At 43.6% G+C, this 15,903-nt stretch overlaps 1 protein-coding gene across 1 annotated transcript in view; it reads right to left on the minus strand.

Annotated features, from left to right (window-relative positions):
* Positions 1-15,903, minus strand: part of PARG (poly(ADP-ribose) glycohydrolase) — a 57,563-nt gene that overhangs the window by 17,917 nt on the left and 23,743 nt on the right. Inside the window, exons 8-10 of the mRNA XM_034434761.3 lie at positions 11,845-11,937; positions 8,769-8,926; positions 653-732 (exon numbers count right to left, since the gene is read on the minus strand). Of these exons, the coding sequence (XP_034290652.2) occupies positions 653-732; positions 8,769-8,926; positions 11,845-11,937 (331 nt within the window). The remainder of the gene's footprint in view (positions 1-652; positions 733-8,768; positions 8,927-11,844; positions 11,938-15,903) is intronic.

Genomic DNA, 15,903 nt, shown 5'->3' on the forward strand with positions numbered 1-15,903 from the left:
AAAGTGACTTATGACCATTTTTCAGAGTTATGACCTTTGAAGCAGCCCCGTGGTCATCATGTACCAAAATTCAGGCGCTTGGCAACCGACTCGTATTTATGACGGTCGCAGTGCCTCGGGGGTCACGTGGTCCCCTTGTGTGGCCTCCTGACAGGCAAAGTCAAGGGGGAAGCCGGATCCACTTATCCATTGCGTTACACACTAAAAAGCTGCAGTGATTCACTTAATGACTGTGGTAAGAAAGGTCATAAAATGGGCAAAACCAGCTCAACCATTGTCAAGAACAGAAACCTTGGGCTCAATTGTGGTCGTAAATCGAGGACCACCTGCGCTGCCCAATGACTTAAGACGGCTGTTTTTTCAAACCCGTGTCCGAGAGGAGCTACGTGTGCTTCTTGGTGAGGTGATTATTATTCGCTGTGGAGGTGACACTGATAGGGCGGCCCAGGTCTTAGGGTCAAGCTGTTCTGATTTCAGAATAATGGGGTGATGGTTCTTTCTAGGTTTGGACCTCCCTCCTGGTTCAGAGGGAAGAGACCCTGGAGCTGAAGGGCTGACATTCACCCCTTGTCGCCAGTCATTAAACCGGAGAGTTAAAGGCTTCACTAATTCCCCAGGGGCAGAGAAAAGACTGCGGGATTAGCCGCTTTACTTTTTTCAGTGACTCTTCGGAAGTAGCAAAAGAGGGTTTTCAGCTTCTCAGGCTTTCTTGGAGATCGCCCCTCAAACAATCTACGGGAAGCAGAAGGAGAGGACAATTATTGGAAGGGAATTAAGCAAAGCAAAATGAAGCAGTTGCATTCCTCAAAGCCCGTTTTAAAACAATCCCCGTCACAATTTTTCTAGGTCCTGGTTCGCTCCTGGATCTACGGGCCAAGGATCTACAGAAGGAACAAGGCCTAAGTCCACGTCAAAATGCCGGATGGTTCCTTTCTTCGTGCCCCAAATGTACTTTGCCCAGATTATCTGAATCCAATTGGTTCTGCCTAAAATTTCAGCGCCCCCGTCGGGACTCCAGATGTTATTCCGCTGGTCTAAACAGATAGCGGGCGTATACTCAAGAGAGACTTTTTATTAGCCTTATTCAATTGTGGAATTGGGTAATATGTGTTCCTTCCTTGCTCCGTTTTAAGTAGCAAATACAAACTTTGATATTTTTTTATGCTTTATTGGTTTACTATCTATTTTTCATGTGGTACAGGGGGAGCTTTTGCATTCTTTTTCTTCTGAGCTTTTTGCTACGTAACACCTAGCAAGTGAAGGACGCAATAGTTAACAGGTGAAAACAAGGCAAAAGTAACTCTGCCACTTGTGTCACCATTTCTGCATTTGTTTTCTTGGCCACGATTATATTTGCACTGATTTTGTCAATAAGCATTTCAAAATCTCCCCCTTGAATATATTGACAATAAGCTAGATTCCTTCCATGATTTTTTTATCCTGATTAAGGAAAAAAAAAAGATTTTGTTCTTCAGCCATTTCACTGTGCAAGAAACACGTTTCCTTGTTGCATTTCAAAGCTTAGGAAAAAAAAAAAACACCCTCATAAAATCCTGGAACACCTGTAAACATAACTATTTTTAGTCATTAAAAGAGCACATGCTTTTATATCCAGCATGTTTTAAACTACCTTCCAACCATCTGCACTTACATGACTTGATTTGATTTCATACAAAACAAAATTCATCGCAATGGCCGATATATAATGCAATTTGCCTGGAAGGAGAAACTGTGATGGCTTGAGAACAGGAAGAAGGATGCCTCTTAAAGAGTCTCTTCGCTAATAGAGGCCAGAGATGGCAAAAAGAGATTGGGGCGCACTCTCATTTCTCAAATCCACTCTTGAAATGTTGACTAGGAAGGGAGAGTGGTACAAGGGCATCTGTCTAATTTTGTTTGGTAGAAAGGAACGCTCGGTTTTAAGAAAAAGTGAAGTCAGATTCTGACATGTCTGTGGAGATTCTCAGTCATCCAAGTCATGGTTGTCCCAAAGGTGCTTTTATTTTATTCAAGAGGCAACTGGACTTCCTTTGTTTTTCCTAGAGGACATTTTGCTTCTCATCCAAGAAGTTTCTTCGGTGAGGAGGAGAAGCAGCTTCTTGAGAACTGAAGAAACTTCTTGGATGAGAAGCAAAATGTCTTCAAGGAAAAACAAAGGAAGTCCAGTCGCTTCTTGAATAAAATAAATGCATCTTTGGATCACATTTTGATAGCTGGAACTGAAGTCTTTGTTTTAGAAGCTAGCTTTCAAAACAGCGATGCAAAACAAAAAATCCCACAGTTGAAATAACGCTTGCAGAGAAGCCTAGGGCTGGAACCCACGCCCAGGTCAGGAATCCTCAGGCCACCCTGCACCAATGGCTCTCCAGTCTTTTCTTGAAAACCTCCAGAGATGGAGCCCCTCCACAACTTTAGGAGGGAGGGAGGGAGGGAGGCTGTTCCATTGATTAATGCTCTCAAAGTCTGGAAATTCCACCCAAGTTTAAATTTTGGATTGTTCACTGTGAAGCTTCCACCCACTGCTTCTTCTCTTGTCCTCAGGTGCTAGGGAGGCATCCACTCTCTCTTCCCTGTGAGAGCCCTTCATATATTGGAAGGCTGCTATCATGCCTCTCCCCATCCTTCTCTTCTTTAAACTAGACGTGCCAACTTCCTATTTATTGGTTCGATTTATATGCTGCCCTTTTCCGGAGACTCAGGGTGGCTTACAATGCATTAAGCAATAGCCTTCATACTTTTGTATATACCTGCTTAGTAGGGCTTTCGGGCCCCCCCAGCGGTGTTCTTTTTTATACAAAGTCAGCTTATTGCCCCCACAATCCGGGTCCTCATTTTACCTACCTCGGAAGGAGGGAAGGCTGAGTCAACCTTGAGCCTGGTGAGATTTGAACTTGCAGTAATTGCAGGCAGCTGGTGCTACTTAACACTGCTTTAGTCTGTTGCGCCACCAAGGCTCTTTAACTGCCCCTCATAGGGTTTCGCCTCTAAATTCCTTACTATCTTTGAGGTTCTTCTCCGCGCTCTTCCTTTGTATTGCGGTGACCAGAACTGGGCAGAGTTTTCCAGGCGCAGCCCAACCAGGGCAAGATAGGGAAGCATTTTCACTTGTAGTTAATTTCAGTTGTAACGGTGAAGGACACACCCACACAACTCTGGAAATTTCTAAGATGGCAAAAGCTCTAGAGTCAACTTGGGAATTCGCTGGAGATGCTGCGAAGGCTTAAAGAGTATACCTGAAGGTACAGGTGCCTGTGAAGTAGGAAAGAATGAGTTTGCTACTGCTGTACCTGTTAACATGGGTGTCGTATCAGACTGCGATGAATGAAGTAGCAGTACTTATAATCTGGAAGACCTGAAAAGTCCCAGGTTAAAAAGGTCAATCCTACGAAAGGGATCTTTGGTAGATCTTCTGTGACCTGGTGGAATTAGTGTCACCCAGAGACCTCGATGGGTGAACAGAATGGTTGCAAATTGTTCAACTTCTCCGGTTATGAAGAACCAGGCCTCAGCAATGAAATTGACCACCTCAGCAAAAAGGATACACAGCGGATGCTACAGCACCCAATGGTGCCTGCTCTGTTGATTCAGGCTGGAGCAGCAACAGGCATGGACCGAACTAAGAAGAAATGCACCAGTGAAGTCAAGGGGGTAGCGCAGTGGTGCAGCTCATGTGTTTTTGAAGATTGTTCCTTGGCTTAAATGTCCCAGATGTTTTCTGTAGAACCCAGATGTTGCTGGCAGTGGGACTGTGAGAGAATTCCTGATGCTGCAAGACTTTGGTCTTCGGTGGTGCCCCATCTTGCTCCTTACAATTTTATTTAGCTCAGCTCAAGATTTGCAGGAGGGACTTGAAAGCAATTTGTTGATCAGAATTCAGATAATCCATTTGCTAATGGAACATTCTGGCAGTATTTTTGTAGACTTTGACCTAATTATAAAGCAATACAAGTAAAAGGCAAAGCTCATCAATTTGATCATGTAGTGTTGGCTTCTGTTATTCAGTGTCTGAGATTCGACCAATAATGTAATTTGAGCATTATCCCGGGGGGGGGGGAGGTCTTTTTGCTGTAACGGAGCAATGCAGCAAGGGTTGTTACCACGATCGTCATTTTTGGTTTCCTAGCAAACCTGGAGAGATTCAGTCTAAGAGCAGGATTATATTCCGATCCACTTTTTTAGAAGTCTCGATATAAACGTCTGATGGCAGGTGGGATGTGCAAAACGGCTGCTCAGGAAGGAAAGTGCTTTGGGTATCTTTACAGTACTTAAATTTTACAACTTTCCTTCAAGAATTTTAAAAGTATTTTTCTTTTCTTTTTTACTTCATTCCAGTTGCTATAGGTTGCTCCTTATCACACACTTTTATTTGTAGCAGTTTTAATAATTGCAATAGTTTAAGATTATTTAGACCCCTTTATAGAAAAAAAAGTCTACATAATAGAATTTAAGGAAAACAGAGTCCTTCCCTTCAAAAAGTTAAGATGATTAAAAATCACATATTAAAGTTTTATTTTCCAGTTTGCCTGTTTTTCATCTATTAAAAGGTGCCATACACCATCAGCCATACAAAATCTATTTTGCCTTACTGCTACACAATTGTACTACTTTTTCATTTTCTCAAAACATCTTTAGCATCTTTCATAGAGAGTTGGATACTTTAGTCAGCTAAGCATATAAAGAATGTTTGCATTTTACTTTTTCCCCTCAAAGTTCTAGGAAAAGAGAATTTTCCTCAAGTGAGATTTAAGTTTTCTGATGAGAAAGTCTCCAAGCACCTTCAAACCATGTCAAACACAAAGCACCGTGGAAAACAAATTCTTGGTTATGGCTGTGAGTCTTTTAATTAAGCAAATGAGTTTCATTTTCTTTATTTATATAGAAAATAGCTTGGAGGTTTAGGATTCCCCTGGCTTATGAGTAAAAGAACACATTTCAACCATTTCACCTCACAGGCAATATCTTTCCATATTTATTGCAGTCAACCAAATATCTAGTGTAACATCAACTCTACCCAATAAAAAACAACTACTACTACTTGATCTCAAGGTGAATTCTTTTTTTGCACTTGTGACAAAATCATATGTCCCTATCCTCTATGGTATTATCTATCCAACAAGTATTACTTTCCCTGGCTCTTTTTTAAAATCCCTGTAGAAAGTAGAAACATTAAAAACTTTTGTAAATAAAAGAAAAAAAGAAAAAGAGGATGGGAGGGAGGGAGGGAGGGAGGGAGGGAAGGAAGGAAGGAAGGAATATGGTTAAGTCAAGATCTTTACATAAACTGCTATATTTAACCCCTTATGTTCTATTAATTTTCTAGCAGGAAGGCTTTTAGTTAACATTTCAGAGTGCCCTGAAAGGCCAAAGCTACTGGGTTGGGTCTCAATCTTTTATTCCCATGATTCAGTGCTACATTTGTTTATAGGCCTGTGTGTTGTTGAATCTCTATTGAGAGGTCAATGGACCTGCTGGACAAGATCTCCCTTGGCAGCACAAAAGAGGGCGAAATTAAACTTTTAAAGCCATATTTATATGATCAGATGGAGTCGCTGACTAAATCCTACTTAAATGCATCAAACACAATTAAGGTGCAAGTCAAACAAAGTCTACGTTGTATCATCTTAAAATAGCAATGTTTGGTCCCAAAATGAATATTGGATATATTTCTATTTCCCCCAAAACCATCTCCCTTCCACCATCCCTCAGAAAGCCAGCTTATTTTTGTGGCTTGAATATTTATGGAGATTGTCCATCTCCATAAAGGTGGCGAGAATCAATCTTTTGGGTGGATGGATGGGTGGTTATGGCAGCTGTGTAAAACGCCTTATGGACTCAGTCTGAAGGACGGGGGGGCGGGGGGGGGGGGCTCTGACACTTTCCCAAATGTACCTCGAAGTATTGTTGGTCTCTGAGCCGCACAAGAGCTCAACAAGGAAATGTTGCTCTTGTTGTGTTTTTAAATTTTCTATGGGAAAATAATATATTCAATTCATAAACAAGCTAGTTTTTTAAACCAACTCCCAGAAAATATTCAGTGTTGGAAACGAACTCATGTGCAGGAGGTTACCAGAGGCAGTTTTCATACATATGATATGGGGCTCTCTTTCCTAAGTGGATTAGCTCAAATAGATGAAAAAATTGATGGTCATTAAAGTTATTCAATTGATGCTTATGGTAAAAGACAATTGCATTACTGCAAAATCAGATTTCCACTCCCCTGGATAAACATAATATGCAGCAGAATCATTTCCTTGCTTGAGACTATTTCATGCAGTTACATGTATCTTAACTTTAACCTTGTCTTGATTTTTTTTTTAAAGTTCACAAGCTTTCTTTGCTGGCATTCAGGAGAGGACAGGGTTCACCACGGCTTCAGCTTCTAGCTTTAATCAAAGGAACAATACACTACAATCTAAGATTCATCCCTGCATAATATTTTTTATTTAGAGCCGTCCCTCGTTTCTCAAATATGAACACAATGTTCTTTATGGAAGTGAGAAGGCTGTGGCTCTGAGGCTACACTGAGGCTACATCTTTTTCTTCTTAAAAAGATGACTTCATCCTTTATAAGCAATGAGTGATGGGGAGGGACGGAGGGAGGGAGGATAAGGGACATTTATTGTAAGGGGAAGTCACAAGACAGCTGCCTTGCCAAGGCCTTTGAAAATGAAGCGATCTTTGACACTGAAGACAACGAGGCCTCCCGTGTCCTCCCTCCAGGGGTGCTTCTGGCTCCAGTTCCATCAGCAGGGGAGCCCTCCGTGGGTCCTTCTGAGAACGCAGAACCACCTCGGAAAGAGGAGCCATGGCGGAAGAGATCTGAGTCGGGCTCCATCAGGGAAAGAAAAGCGCAGGGTGGGATCGGCCGATTGGCGTCCCTGCTCCCTTGGTTCAGCAATGGCTGTGCTGCACCGGGCTTGGATTTTCCTTGTGTGTTGCCTAAGGTTGCGCCATTCTGTATTGTGCGCTTTCAGTCGGCTTCGTAGGTCTTTCTTCTGAGCATCCACAGTCTTAGCTTCGCAGAAATATCCGTTGTGCGTCACGGGGGGCTTATATCACCTCTTCACCAAGCGACACCGATTTGCGTTTCTGCATGCTTCTCGATTGTTGTGCAAATGCGCGAGTCTCACAGAGGGTGGCTGTTTTAGCATCCCTCTCAAAAACCCCGGACGTTGCCCCTTAGTTTAAAATGCTGCAGGGACTCTCGATCCAAGAGAAATTTTGGAGAACCACAAACTGAATAAACCTCCTTAACACAATCTCCGAAATCCCCGCCTGGCTATCCAGAAGCTCCGCGGTAAACAAAGTCAAAATAATCCAGGTTCCGCTACATAAAATTCCGCAGGGCTAAGAACTTAAGGGTTTCTTTTTTAAGAAAAACTCTCCTGATCAGTTGCTGTCAGCAGCACATAAGAAGGGTGGCAGAAGCATCTTAGGTTTAAGGAAAATAAAATACTTAACATTTTTAACCTTTTGTAGCAAGGGTCTCTTCTTTTGATAAAACAGATGGATTCCCCTGTCATCACACGTATCACTTTTTACTGAAGAGGCAGACCATTTGAAGTTGCTATTTTATTGCCTAAAATGACTCTTATGCCATAGATTTAAGAAGTTATTTTGACAACAGCTGGGTCTCCAAGTAAAAACCAAACCAATGTGAAAGCTTTCAAGCTTCCCCAGCAAAGTGTACCTTAAATGTCTATGGAGATTCTCAAGTCATCCGGGTCATGGTTCTCCCTTCTTCAAGAGGCAACTGGATTTTCTTTGATTTTCTTTGAAGATGTTTCGCTTCTCAGCTCCCCACCATCCAATCAGAGCTGAAGAAGCTTCTTGGATGAGAAGCGAAACGCCTTCAAAAAAAAAAGCCTCTTGAAAAAAGCACCTTTGGGACAAGGGTATGTTAAATTCATTCTTTTTTCCCCCCGTTTGGAAAAAGATTAGCAGTTTAATGGCTAGCTCAGGTAATTAATTGATTTAGAAGGCCATATTCTAAAAGATATCAAATACAAAGATATCCAAGACAAGTTCAAACTATTTCTGAGATAGAATGTCATTTCAACCAACAATATAGATGTTTTAAAAAAATGTGTAACTGTGTTGCAGCAAGCTGTGCAATAAACACAAAATGCCATCTAAATCCACGGTGTTTCTACCCCTTCAGAAATGCCCTTAGAGGCTCCTATTTATCTCAGGAAGACAACATCAGAACCAAGTAAATAAAGGTTCTAATGGTAAAAGACAATTCAGGTACGAATCTAATCCCTCCTACTTCCTGAACTTCAGCAAAATGACTTCTTCTACAATCAGATATTCTGGAGAATACAGGCAGTCCTCAACTTAAGACCACAACTGATCCCAACATTTCCGCTACTGAGCAAGACAGTTGTTAAGTCAGTTCTGCCCTACTTTGCAACCTTTCCTGGCCACAGTTGTTATGCCAGCAACACGGTTGTTAAGCGAGTCTGGCTTTCCCGTTGTCAGAAGATTCCTAAAGGGGATCGTGTGACCCCAGAAGACCGCAAGCGTCTTAAGTGCATGCCAGTTGCGGAGCGGCTGAATTTAGATCACGTGACCCCCCCCCCCCGAGGATGCTGCAATGGTCCCAAGTGTGAAAAATGGTCTCGAGTCCCTTTTCCACCCCCCGTTGTAACTTTGAAGAGTCACTAAATGAACGCTCTGATAAGTCGAGGACCACCTGTAACCAGAGGGAGCCATGAGGCACCACGCAGACAATTCCAGTCAGGCGAAAGCCTGGAGAGGCACTCTACCTGTTGAAGTTAATGTCCGGGTAGCTCGAATACTCCGACTTCATCTTGGCGTTGCGCCGAGGAAAAGTGCAGAAGAAAGCATTGGCTAGCAAACTGGCCGTCTGCTCCTGGGACATTGTGACAGAGTGGTTCATCTTTTGCTTTAGGAGAGGGATTGGCTGAAAGAAAAACAAAACAAGAGGGAGGGTCTAGGGAGGGTCTCCATCATCCAGGCCCAAAAGGCAACTGGGTTTCCTTGGTTTCTTTTCTTTTTTTCCCCCCCTTGAAAACATTTTGCTTCTCAACCAAGAAGCTTCTTCAGTTCTTCTCGGATGAGAGGTAAAACATTTGCAAGGGGAAAAAAAAGAAAGAAAGAAGCCAAGGCAGTTCAGTCCCCTTTTGGAAAAGCCCCTTTGGGAAAAGAGGACAATACATCGTCACTTTAAGAGATTCGGAACCGAAAGCCCCACCCAGCCACACAAGAAGCCAGGAGAACAAAATTGTGCTTGCTAATTTAGAGGCGCTGGTAGCTCCTTAAATCAGCATCGCCCCCGAAGTCGAGAGTTGTTTATCCAAGCTGATTGGGACAAGAGCCTTGTTTGACAAACTGCAGACTTCAATCAATAACAACAAGAAGGCAAACAAAACATCGGGGTCTTGAAGACAAGAAGGGGGGAACGGGGGGGGGGGGGGAAGGTGAAGAAGCCAGGAAGGAAAAAGAAAGCAGGAAGGGATGGCATGAATTGTGCTTAGCAGGCTGGCTCTCATGCCGCTCAGCAAAGGGCAATCACAGGCAATCACATCGCAACAGCTGTGAGGCAAGGCGCCATGATGAGACACCAAACAACACAACTACGTTAGCAGGACTGACGTCTTCCTCTGGCTGATTGCCTTCTTTAAATGGGAAAGAAAATTACGGTTCAAGGAAAAAATAAATGGCAAACCGACGAGCTTTCACCAAAGCATCATTCTTGTCTGGTTGTTTTACGAACGAGTTTAACCTCAACAAAATATACGGCCAGCAGCCCCCAGATAGGGGACAATCCGAGGTCGGGGTTTTTTTTTGTGCAGCTCCTTAAGAAGAAACTTGCAAGCAGAAGTAACTGTTAGGAACAGGGTAAGCAGCAGATTCTCAAAATGTGAGGGCATCCTTAGTTAAAAATTCTCTTTTCTAAATTCAAGAGAAAGGATTATTTGATTACTGGGGCTCTTTGCATTCATAAACTCAGAGGTTCTGTTTTTTCAGGATGATGATTGGAGGTAATCAGCAATTTCTGGTTCAAACTCTTAGTTCTAGGCTGCAGCAGGACGCCTGGATTTTCTAAGTTCTGCTGAAATGGGTCTGTTATGGTCCACTAGCAACCTGCGGAGCTGGCAGCGGAGTCAGACAGTGAGGAGGCTGGGGAGGAACATGGCCCAGTCCTGGAGGCTGGGGAAGCCCTCGGACGAGGGCTCTGCATCGGAGGCAGAGATGGGGCCAGGGCCATCTGGGAGTGATGCGTGGACTCCGGAGCCTCCAGAGTCGGACAGCAGAGAGGCAGAGGGACAGAGGAACCTGTTCCTAGTGTGCGCATATGCAGAGCTGCCAGAAGGCACAAACAGTTAAAACAAAAGGGACAACTCGGGAGTAAGGCCTGGAGATGATTGGCCCCTCCCATAAGGCTTAAAAGAGGAGCAAAGGCATGTGGGCCCTTTGCAGGAAAGCAATGTTGTTAGTTCTGTTCCCAGTCGGCATCTCTGTTTGATTCTGGAATCCATGTGGCTTTGCCAAGTAGGTCTTTGGCAGCATGTCAAGGGAGATAAAGGTTGGTGATTACCCCGAAGGACTTTTTGCAACTAATTGGGACTCAGCTGTGAATGAAAGTAATTCACAGCTGTTGCAATAAAAGAGGTTTTTGGGACTACTGGTGTGTTTTAATGACTCAGGAAGTCTAGGTCACAACAGGGTCGTTTTTCCCTTTGGAAAACAAATGGAAGCCAAGGAAGCACCTACGGGGGAGATAGGAGTTGTATTATTATTGCAAAACTACTTGATGATGTTTACAGATAAGCAAGGTTCGTTTAATAACTGCTGCAAAAAAGGTGGTCACATGATCAGCCTGTTTTACAACCATGGCAACATACAGTACAGATAGTCCTTGACTTACAACATTTCATTTAGCGATCATTCCAAGTTACAATGGCACTGAAAAATAACTTACAACCGTTTTCACTTCAGACCATTGCTCTGTGCAGACCACATCCTCAAAGTGGTGATCAAAATTCAGACGCTTGGCAACTGACTTGTATTTACGACAGTTGCAGTGTCCTGGGGTCACATGATCCCCTTTCGGGATCTTCTGACAAGCAAAGTTAGTGGGGAAGCCAGATTCCCTTAACAATTGGGTTACTAACTTTACAACTGCAGTGATTCACTTAGCAACTGTGGCAACAAAGGTCGCAAAATGGGGCAAAACTCACAACCACAGAAATTTTGGGCTCCATTGTGGTCATAAGTCAAGGACTACCTGGATAACTGTAATAAGCAGGTTCCATTATGGCTGTATGTCGAGAACTACATGTACAGCAAATCAATGATTAGATGGTTAGGGGACTGGAGGCTAAAACACATGAAGAATGGCTGCTGGAATTGGGCATGTCTAGTCTAGTGAAAAAAAGGACTAGGGTGACATGAAAGCAGGTATTCCAGTATTTGAGGGGCTGCCACAAAGGAGAGAGGGTCAACCTATTCTCCAAAGGCAGGACAAGAAGCCATGGGTGAAAACTAATCGAGGAGAGAAGCAACCTGGAACTAAGGAGAAATTTCCTGAGAGTGAGAACAATTAATCAATGGAACGACTTTCCTCCAGAAGTTGTGGGTGCTCCAGCAATGGAAGTTTTTAAGAAGATGTTGGACATCCACCTGTCTGAAATGGTATAAGGTCTCCTGCCTGAGCTGGGGGTGGACGAGAAGACCTCCCAGGTTCCTTCCAATTCTATTATTCTGTTCTGTTCTGTTCTGCATTCCCTTCCTTTCCATTCCACATTCCAACTCATCCTGCATTCTGTCCTGTCCTGTCCCCACTCCAGAGAAGACCCTTCAGACGTGCAGACTCACCTGGGTGCAGATGGTGGGCAGAGAGAGCGCCAGCTTCACCATGTCAGGCAGAATGGACTGAAAAAGATGCTGGGCCTCAGCATCTTCCAGCACCTGGAGTAAAAACAGAAGGAGAAATTCCGACGTCAGGATCAGGGTGGACCAAATCAGGATCTCCGCTCAATGTCCTTTCAGGTGATTTGGGAGGCGATCTGGACGCACAAAAAAAATAAGGTGATTGATGTTTTTCAAGGAATCCCTCCATCCAGCCGAAGGGATTTATTGCTGCACATCCAGTACATCCAGTCAACTTACAACTATTCGTTTGGTTACAACATCACCAGAAGAAAAAAAAATAACTGAGGACCGTTTTTCACACTTAGGATTGTTGCAGCATCTCTCCCCCCCTCCCCCCCCCACACACTCAGAAGCTCGGCAACCGACTCATATTTATGACGGTCGCAGTGTCCTGGGCTCAGTGGATCCCCTTCTGCAGCCTTCTGGCAGGGCAAGAAGTCCATGGGGAAGCTGGATTCACTTCACAGGCCCCATCACTAACTTAAGAAGTGCAGGGATTCACTTAACAACGGTGGCAAGGAAGGTGGTAAAATGGGGCAAAGCTCACTGAACAACTGTCTCACTTAAGAGGCAGAAATCTGGGTTCAAGGACTCCTTGTTTCTGACTCTCCCATCTGTTTGAGTAATGTGCCCATTGCCAGTTGGGTGGGAAAGTAGCATTAAAAAGCCCTTGTAGAAACAGGCCACTGAATCTGTTTCGAAGTAGTTTAAAGCCTAGGGTTGGGAGCCTGTCATGCAAAGGGAAAAAAAGGCAGACTGAGGCAAGCGGAGCACAAAGATTAGGCCCAGAGTTGAACATTTTAAACAGGCCAGCTGAGACGGGGACCAGCAGAATCCAATGGGAAAGCCGGATTCACCTCACCACCACGTCACCAACCGCAAAGATTCACCGAACGAGAAAGGCAAGAAAGGCGGTAAAATGGGGCAAAGCTCGCTTAACAACTGTCTCACTTAGAGGCAGAAATTTTGGACTCAGAAATTCAGTCGTCAGTCGAGGGCCGCCTGTAATCAAATCCTGACCCTCAGATTCCTACAAGGGGATCCCTTAAGCAGCCACGGCTCAATCGATGAGCCAAATTTTGAAAAGTTACTAAAGGAGTTCAAAAGGTCTCCATTTTTTCATTTCTCAATTAATGGCCGCCTATTGCAACCATCTATTCGGAAGGCGGTTCCACGAACGGAGGGCCGTCAAATGCGATCCGTCTTCCCTTTTTCCTCCCGTGTGCTCTGCATTTCCAAATCGTAATGCGTGTGAAATGTCGCAGGTTGAACTTGGATTCTAGGAAGTGACTTCAAACCAGCGCATGTAACATTAATTCAAAAGGTGACATTTGACCTTAAGCATCCAGAAGACGGGTAGATCTTGATGGTGCTGCTAGCCTGGCTCTTTGGAAGCTGACAGGTGAGGCTTTTTCTGACTGCCACGTATCCCGTAACCTCCCTCCCCTGATGACAGATTCTGGCACTGGGCTCTGTTACATCTGTCAGCTCTTCCATGCGGAGAATAAATAGACCTAAAGCACCAAAGACTGAGCTGCACTGCCTCTGCCCGGTTCCTTTTCAAGCCATTTAAAAAAAAACAACAACAAAAAAAAAACCCCATGGGGCTTCATCCATTTATTAGCAATAAACATCAGCACGAACTGGCAAACTATTAGCCCAAAATTAAATGCAATTTGTTGCATTTAAAATCCTGAAGTGCTCAGAATACGTGGATGTCTGGGAGACATCACTTCTCTGAACTAGGATTCAATTATATTTAATTATTCCTGCCTTCCTTTTCATCCGGCCTTTCTTTCAAGCAAAAGATAATAGAGGTAACATTCCTTTTTCCAATTTTTCCAGAAATCTGGATTCAGAACAGAACGGAGCAACTGCTGGAAGGGACCTTGGAGGTCTTCTAGTCCAACCCCCTGCTCAAACAGGAGACCCTAAACCATTCCAGACAACTGGCTGTCAACTGGCTCTTCTTGAAAATGATGGAGCACCCACCACTCTGGAGGAAATTCCTCCTTAGTTCTAAATTGCTTCTCTCCTTGATTAGTTTCCACCCATGGCTTCTTGTCCTGCCCTCAGGTGCTTTGGAGAAGAGGTTGACCGCCCTTTTCTTTGTGGCAGCCCCTCAAATATTGGAACACTGATATCGTGTCCCCCTAGTCCTTCTTTTCACTAGACTACCCAATTCCTGCAACCATTCTTCACGTTTTAGCCTCCAGCCCCTTAATCATCCTTGTTGCTCTCCCTGCAGTCTTTCCAGAGTCTCAATGCCTTTTTTATAACATGGTGACCCAAACTGGATGCAGGATTCCACGTGAGGACTTCCAAAGCCACTTAGTAACTTCCTATGGCAGTGTCGGGTCCATTGCTAGCCCAAGGCCTTTACTGCTATGCTACACCCCTATTTAGAATAGAATAGAAAATAGAATTCTTCACTGGCCAAGTGTCACTGGACACACAAGGAATTCGTCTTGGTGCATACGCTCTCGGTGTACATAAAAGAAAAGAACTGTATATTTGCAAGTTCCTGATGGGTACACATAGGTCTTCACAGAAGCTGACGTATGATGTTACAGTCTCTGTGAGTTCATCAAAGTCTGCAGAGGTACTTTCAAAAACACTCCAATCAGTGCAGTCAAGGCAGGCCTGTAGCTTCAACTCTGCCTCCTCCGTCCAGGTCTTCACTGATTTAATGGTTGGTTTTGTGGTTTTAAGTCTTTGCCTGTAAGCAGCTACAAGGTGAATCATGCAATGATCAGAGGGTCCCACAGCTGCCTGTGGTAAAGACCCATAAGCATCTTTTAGTGTTGTGTAGCAATGGTCTAAAGTATTCTTGCCTCGAGTGGGACAATTGACATGCTGAAAGTATGTTGGTAGCTCTTTCCTTAAGTTTGCTTTGTTTAGATTTCCCAAAATAATGGCCAGTGAATTTGGCTTCAGCCTCCATAATCTGGTCAGCTAGAGTTCGTAATGCCTTGTTTACACAGGCTTGTGGAGGGACAGAAACAGCAATTAGGAGAAATGAGGAGAAGGAGAGTAAAATGGTTTACAGTTGATAAGTAAAGACTCTAAGTTTTCATCACAGAATTGATGTATTATAGTTATATCCTGAGAGCAGCTGTTGTTGATATATAAGCATAAGCCTCCTCCCTTCTTTTTACCTGACGATTCTGCAATTCTGTCTGCTCTGTGTATCTGAAACCCTGGAATTTGCATGCTGCTGTCATCAATATCCTCATGTAACCAGGTTTCAATAAAGGATAGGCCAGCTGCACTGTGAAAATCAGAGTGGCAGCTGTTTAAAAGGAGTATTTCATCCCTCTTGTTAGCAAGTGAACAAGTTCACTTGGGTTGCATTTCTGAAAACCAGTGAAGTCTTCTGTCTTGGCCAAATCCATCGTAAGCAACCAAGAGGACTTCTTGGCAAGAGTCTGGAGACAGAGATGTAGCTCTCCTTCTCAATCGTGCTGGAACTTGTCTAATGAACCGTGGTCTTCTCAGGGGCACTTTAGAAAACAAATCTGCCATGATGATGATTTATTTGTTTTAGAATCCAAAAATACTTCCTACCACTTTAATGCAATGATCTTGAACCATCTTTAAGCAGGTAGTTTCAGTTGATGTGGACCTCTTGATTTCTTCTGAGGAAGAAAGAGACCTTGCCAGGCCTGTCAAAGAGCCATTGGGAAGAGAACTGGCTAACCATTTACCGAAGGAGCCCCCAGCTCACCTGTCCCTGGTTAGTCTCCTCAATGGGAATCAGGCAACAGGCGAATTTAATAAAAGAAACAAATAAGTAGTTTGTGTACTGTAGCCCATTTCTTTAGGTTAGTTTGTTTCTTGATATTTTTATGCCATCCTTTTCCTCAACGGAGAGGTATATAATTAAAGCAGCAAAATGCTTTAATTATATCTTTTTATTTAATTATATTATATAGAAAATGTAGCGAATTAAGACATGCCTGTTATTATTTCTTGTGATCTAAAGATGTTGTTTGGCAATAA

This window comes from Pantherophis guttatus, chromosome 6 (genome assembly GCF_059756535.1).
Source record: "Pantherophis guttatus breed Tessera chromosome 6, ASM5975653v1, whole genome shotgun sequence".
NCBI lineage: Eukaryota > Metazoa > Chordata > Lepidosauria > Squamata > Colubridae > Pantherophis > Pantherophis guttatus.